At 56.0% G+C, this 7,067-nt stretch overlaps 1 protein-coding gene across 1 annotated transcript; it reads right to left on the minus strand.

Annotated features, from left to right (window-relative positions):
- Positions 1-974: 974 nt before the first annotated feature.
- Tmem151a (transmembrane protein 151A) lies at positions 975-7,061 on the minus strand. Its single transcript, XM_010635905.3, has 2 exons — positions 6,947-7,061; positions 975-4,810 (listed from the first exon to the last, which is right to left on the minus strand). Exons 1-2 carry the CDS (start codon positions 7,010-7,012, stop codon positions 3,479-3,481), a joined length of 1,398 nt encoding a protein of 465 aa, XP_010634207.1. The 5' UTR covers positions 7,013-7,061; the 3' UTR covers positions 975-3,478.
- Positions 7,062-7,067: the final 6 nt, after the last annotated feature.

Genomic DNA, 7,067 nt, shown 5'->3' on the forward strand with positions numbered 1-7,067 from the left:
GTGTGTGTGTGTGTGTGTGTGTGTGTGTGTGTGTGTGTTGTGTTTTGGTACCAGGGTTTGAATTCCGGTCCTTGCGAGGCAGACAGCGGAACCACTGAGCTAACCGCCCCCACACTGTTTTGTTTGTTTTTGTTCACATTGAACCCAGAGCCTTCACACTGAATATATCTGCAGCCATTTTTTAAAATTTTTAATTTTTATTTTGAGACAAGGTTTTACTAAGTCACTACGTTGCTCAGGCTGGGTTCAAATTTGCCATCTTCCTGCCTCAGTCTCCCAGAGGGCTGGGATTATAGGTGTGGGTCACCACATCCGAATGGCTGAGCTGAAGCCCCAGCCCCCACATGCTGTTCTAAATCTGGCACTGAGAAATCCCCATGAAGAGGTGGGATCTTATACTCTCTCTGGGTGGACCTTTCTACTAACTTTGACCAATGGAAAAGGGCAGGGACAATGCTGTATGACTTCTGAGATGCATCCTAGAGGGCAACAGAGTTGCCACCCTCTTGATACATTTGTCTGTGGAACCCAGCCACCTACTGTGAGGACGCCCACACCGCAGAGAAGCCACCCAAGGCCTCCCAGCCAACAATCCTGGTTTGGCCCTCAGCCATCATCCAGCATCCACAGAGTTGTGAGTGAAGGAGCCTGTGGCTGATTCCTGACCTGGTAGAGGCCCCAGGCCTTGGAGAGCAGAGATAAGCAATCCTCATTGTACCTTGACCCACACAAGAGAGACAGCATGATGACTGTTTCTATGTGAAGCCACTGTCCTGAAGATAATTTGTTATGGAGCAGCAGAACATTAAGAAAGGCTAAGGCTGCGATGTAGTTCAGCAAAGCAGCACCTGCCTGGCAAGCACAAGGTCCTGAGTTCATCTCCATTATTTGGGGGAAAAAGTTAGTTTCAAAAAAAAGAAAGAAAGAAAAGAAAAAGAAAAGAGAGCCTGCTGGTAACAGAAACAAGAAAAAAAAAAACAAACCCCAAAACAGTGGTTTAAGCAATCTAAAATTTTCTCATTAGAGTTTGGAAACAAGCAGCTCAAGGATGATAAAGAAGCTTCCTTAGTTAGTGTCATCAGAAACCCAGGATCTTTTATTTTGTCACTGTGCTATCCTCAGCACATGGCTAGTTTTCAAGATCACCTTTTGATACAAAATAGCTATTGGAGTTCCAACTATCACATACTCATTCCAGGCTGAAGGGAGGTGGAACCAGAAAGGACAAAAATGTCCTTTGCTACTATTTGCTACTATCTAATTCAAGGAGTATTGTGGGAAATTTCTTCCAACACTTTCTGTTTATATCACATTTCTTAGAATTAAGTCACATGGTCATAACATATGCACAAGGGAAGCTGGAATGGTGTCTTTGGCTGGGCCATCTAAAGTTCTGCTATTGAGGGAGAAGAATGGCCAGTGGCCAATGGGCAGTTGGTAGCTATGGTGTTGGAGCAGAAGGTTGGAAAAGAAGACCTTCTTGTGGGGAGGAACTGGAAACAGCACATCAGCCTCCCTGCATTTTTTTTTGTTTTTCTTTTTGGTACCGGAGATCAAACTCAGGTCCTTGTGCTTGCAAGGCGGGCAGTGGAACTGTAGCTTCTTGAATGTCTGGGTGCCCTGTCTGACATGGCTTTTTGCCTCTACTTCTTTGCTTTATAATCTGGTTCCATCCACTGCCCAGAAAGCCCTCTATCTGTCTCCCGCCAGGGAATTCAACCCACTCCACTCCCAGTCCCCTTCCAGGGCACCCACGAGCACTTACGGCACCTTTGGGTAAATTAGAAGAGTGCCCTTTTCTCAACTGAATGCAGCTCCACACCAGTATGGGGGTGGATTCCATCCATGCTTGACCTCAGCCCAGTGTCCTTGTGTAGAAAACACCCCGAGCAACTGTACAGACACCTAGAGCTTTCTCAGTGAGTGAGGCCCTTCTTTGGTGGCTTGTTCTCTTACTGGATCCTGCTCTGGCCTGTTTTGGTTCAGGGCTGGCCCTTTCTAGCTTTGTGTCCTCCACCCTGCTCTGCCGCCATTCCCCAGGACCAGGGACACCAAAGCCATGGGGAGAAATGACCAGAGTTGTAGGCTCTGTCCTTGGCATACCCCGTGCCTGGCAGCAGATTGGAATCTCCCACAGTGCTGGAAGAGGGCCCTGCCTTGACAGTGCTTTTCAAGTGATCCAGGCCCAGATACTGGGGTCAGTGGAGTCAGATGCTGGGTGTAACTCAGTGTTAGAAAGCATGTGCTTGCCTGGCACACTTCAGGCTCTGGGTTTCATCCCCAGGACAAAAAGAAAAGAAAAAAAAGAGAGAGCATTGCTCCCAGGAATGTTGAAGCCCAATTCATCCCCACCCAGGGTGGGCAGGTCATGCTTTAGTGGTGGCCTTGGACCCCCTCCTCAGGAACACAGAAGCTCTGCCATTTCATACCTTTATTTAGTCAGTACCTTCTCTGCCTCCTCCCTCCCTTGCCAGCCCCTGAATAGGGGTGGAAGCCCCCATTGGAAGGAAAGGGTCTCCTCTCTCCTCCCTGGGGGAAGGATGATGTTCCCTGGGCCAGGCTCCACTGTGGGAGAAACAGGGGCCTCCTGAGCAAGGCAAAGACATAGTCCAAGAGGCTATGGCTAGGCCAGGGCTTCTCGGAGGCCCACTGGCCCTGATCCCATGAAGCATCAGGAAGGCGACGAGCGGAGGAGCCCACAGGAGCAATGAGGACAGGGTGTGTGTGTGGGGAGGGGGCTGACAGAGGCGGGCACAGACTTTGGGAGGCAGGAGTGGAGACCAGGGAATGTGGGATCATGGCAGCCTGGTCCTAAGGAGAGCTGGAGGTGGGGGTGGGTACAGTGGGCACCAGGAAAAAAGGGAGGCAAGGCTGTGTTCCGAGAGTGAGGCTCCCAGAAGAGAGGGCCACACCTATATAGGGTCACGTCAGGGACTGGCCTGAGAAGAGGTGAGAGGACAAGCAGGAAGGGGCTGGCAGAAGAGCGTGGGAACCTGGGCAAGCCATCATCGACTGCTCTTCAGCCTCAGGAGGCCGGTCTAGACAGGTGCAGCCCCAAACTGCCCATTTGTGCTTCTGGGTTGCGTAAGGGCCCATGTGGCCTCAGCCATGGCAGGGAGGAGCCCACAGGCAGCCCTTTGTTGCAGGTAACAGCTGTCCCCGGGCTCCTCCCCATCCCAGCCCTTCTGGAAGCTTCCTCCCCTACCCAGTGCGGGAGGCCCCCAAGCAGCTCATTCGCCATCAGCGGGCGTGGGAGGCGAGGGGAGCCATGCTGTGAATGGGTCATATAGGCTCAACTCAGGTGGCTCCCTCCCCCCAGAACGATCAGTTACCACATTTTAGTTTGTCTAAGAACCCCCACCCCACCCGACCCCTGTGAGTGACTGGTCTGCTTGCCCTCCTGCTTTGGCCAAGTATCAGGCAGCCAAGCCCACGGTTGGATGTTGAGGAGGGAGACACACTGGGGCTGCAGGGCATCTCAGTGCACATCCTGCCCTTCTCCCTGGCAGCCGCTGTCCCCATGGACAATGAGCACCGGGAAGTAAAGGGCATCTTCATAGCACGGTGGGCTTTCCAAGGGCTCGGTGTCCTCTCCACGACGCCCCAACGGCCCCCCACTCAGGCTGCGGAAGACCCCTGGTGTGGCCCGGCTCCCAGCACCCAGTGAGAGGCGGCTTCGGCTGAAGGGCAGGCGGGGGCCACTGGGCCGGGCAGGGGGCAGCGAGTTGCTGCTGATAGAGCGGCGGCAGCGCTGGCAGCCCCGAAGGTAGGTGCCCGAGCCAGCGCCCATGACCACAGCCTCTGAGTAGCTGGGCACCAGCTGCCGGTTGGAGCAGATGTGCCACTCCAGCTCAGTGAAGTCCACCGTGGCCACCCGGGACAGCGGTGGTCCGCTGGGCATGGCCCCTGGAGGAGGCGAGCTGGCGCCGAAAAGCTTCTCTACTTGGTAATGGACATGGGCAGTGCCATAGGCCGCCACCACCCGCAGGGGCCAGGACAGCGTGGCTGCTGACACGAGCCAGAAGACCCAGGCTCGGGCGTACCAGGGTGGGCTTCGGGGGTCAGCAAAGACCATGAGGGACTCACGGAAGTCCACGTCCTTCAGATGCATGCCCTCACGGGCCTCCAGGTAATCGTCCAGGCCCTCATTGGCGCTGAAGAATCGGGCCCTCTGTGTGAGGTAGGAGGCCTCGGCCTCCGCACTGCCAAAGCTGAAGCACTTGGTGAAGCGCAGCCGAGTGGCTGCGTGGTCAGCCAGGCCCACCAGCTCCTTGGAGACGTCGCGGACACCATGGGCTGAGTAGTCAAACTCACCCCGAGCTGTGCGACTGTCAGCCCTCTCGTGGTAGACCTGTGTGGTGGTGTAAGCGTCGCCGTTGCGGTAGCGGGTGATCTGGCGTGTGCGGCGCACATAGTGGTAGCTGGTGGCCTTCCACCAGACACAGGGCGGGGCCTGCTGTAACCGGTGGATCAGGGCGAGCACAGTGTTGGCATCTGTGCGAGGTGCCTGGCATGACCGCACATGGCAGTGCCAGCATTCTGCCAGGTAGAGGAGGTAGAGGAGGGAGACAAAGGCCAGTGGGATGTACAGGTAGCCGTCAGAGCAGGGGCTAGCCGGGTAAGTGGGTGGCGGGCCCCCTGCCCCACGAGCCAAGGCTGCCTCGGGCCCCAAGACCAGCCGTGGCACAGTGGCAAGGCGACACCAGGCCACCACTGCACCACAGGCATGGATGAGGAGTGTGAGGAGTAGGCACTTCCAGTGCGACTCTCGGCATAGGGAGCTTCCCAGGGACTGCTTCAGGGGCCGCTGCTGCAGGGTAGGCAGAGAGAGAGAGGAGAGGGAGTCAGGGTAGGGCCATCAGCTGTGCTAGCACACTGTTTAACCCCATGCAGAGAGGAAACTGAGGCTCTGAGGGCCTAAGCTACCTGCTCCCAGCCTTACTTCCAGCCAGCTCACAGTGGTGCTGGCTGCAAGATTGGGACCTGGACCCATCTTCCATAAGGCTGCCCTCTACTCTGCCCTGCTGTTTCTTAGTACCTAGGACACAACAGATCTATCTCTGCCAGGAGAGAAAAGGACAATGCTCCCTTCACATCACTTGCTGGTTACCAAGAAAGCAATTTTGATGGTCTGAGCTCTGCCTGATTTGCTGTGAAGACCTGGCATATTTCTGCTCTCTCTGGGCTTTGATGTTTGGTTCATGTGATATTGGAGGCCAAGGTAGCAGGGGCTTAAGAGTTGAACAGCTTGGGTTCTGGGTCCCAATAGGCCAGGATCTGGTGCTGGCTCTGCCACTTACAGTAGGACTTGGATAGGTCCATTATCCTTTCTGGACCTCTATTTCCTCACCTGTAACCTGGGGTTGTTACAAAGATTCAAGCAGATTATATGTGAAGATCTTAGATCTAGCCATGGGGAAAACATCATGACTGTTACCCTGCAGCTCCTGGTTCTTTGCTCCACTAGGGGCAGCAGGAGACTTGGGAGATGTTTTCAAGTCAGTGAGAAAGAGGGAGAGTTAGAAATGGAGGAGGTGTGAGTCTTGGCAGGGAGCAGATGGAGAGCTGTCCTCCACTCCCCATCTGTGCTGAGGGAGGGGGCAGGACATAATGCTGCTGGGCAGCAGGGGCCACTCCCTGGCCCAGAGGATTCGGCACTCCTTCCTGTCAGGGGTGCCAGCCTGGCCTCCTCACCCTCAGGTGAGAGAGGACAGTAGGTAGTGGAAAGGAAGGGTGAAAAGGGAGAAAAGAAAGTGCAAACAATAGAGGTGGGGTTAATGGCCACCTCTCCTACCCAGCTCTACTAGGCCTTGAGGGAAAAGAGGAAGCCCCCAGCCCCCAGGCCTCCACAAAGCAACTGTCCCTCATCAACCATAACAGGTATACACACTCACCTATACCCCTAACACATGGTCATCACTGACCCACCTACCTGGGAAGAGGAACTCAGCTTGTTAACACCGGACCCTGGCCTGTCCCCAGAGCACAAACCCCTATAGCCATAGCAAGATGAACACAGACATACGTTCGTGCACACACAATCACACAACACAGACCCATTCATTCCAGGACACACACACGTACATACATGTTACATACTCTCTGAAGCCCAAAGACACACCAGACCCTCATCTGACCACAGTGCACATCCTCCACCCCTCCAGCAACTTTACACCCACACCCCCACTGCACACCAGAGAGCTACGTACAGACAAAACTGGGTGAAGTCTCAAGCCAAAGGACCCAGCAGACCCTCACCTGATGAAAGGACACATCTGTTCCATCCAAGAGGTAAGGACCACATATCTATATTCACACACACACACACACACACACACACACCACAGGCATGCCACAATTCACTCAAACACAGCCCCACTCACCCCTCACCACCTCACCCACCACCCACGGAGGCCCAGCCCCTGCAGATTTTTGGCTGGTACTGAGCAAGGGTCGTCCTGGGGGGGTCCCAGCTCGCAGAGTGAGCCCTCAGCCCTCACCTGGGGGAAGGTATTGGGAGTCTAGAGGCTGCCTCCCTTCTCTTTCCCCTCCCCCTAGTCCTGGCCACTGCGGCTGCATTGCAGGCACCGCCGGCACCTCGTGAGCGGCTGAGTCCGGTTGGAGGCCTCACTTCGTGGCCCTGACGGTGGGGGGCGGCAGACAGGTAGCCCTACGGGATGGGGGCGCGTGGGGGACAGGCGCTGACGTCACAGGCGGGTGAGGATGATTAAGCCAGCACGGGGGCGGGAGTCGACCCCCACATTCCTGCCCAACCGCCCACCCCTGCCCTTCGCGGGGCCCCTAGGCCCGGGACCCAGGCAGGACGCGGGTTCCCCCAATGACGTCATCGGCCATGGTGGCTCCAGGACTTTCGGTCCACATCCCCCTCCCAGGGATCGCCCGCTGCCCTGTCTTCTTCCCCAGGTCCAGCCCCGCAGAGCGATACCTCCTCCCGTAGCGGCTCACAGTCTGGGATGAGCGCGGGCACCTCCCCGCCGTCGCCCTCGGGCATGGTGTCCTGGCTGCTGGGACGGCCCCCGCCCGGGCCCGGGGCATGATAGGGGAGG

Source organism: Fukomys damarensis, unplaced genomic scaffold (assembly GCF_012274545.1).
Source record: "Fukomys damarensis isolate Sample0158 unplaced genomic scaffold, DMR_v1.0_HiC HiC_scaffold_27, whole genome shotgun sequence".
NCBI classification, from domain to species: domain Eukaryota; kingdom Metazoa; phylum Chordata; class Mammalia; order Rodentia; family Bathyergidae; genus Fukomys; species Fukomys damarensis.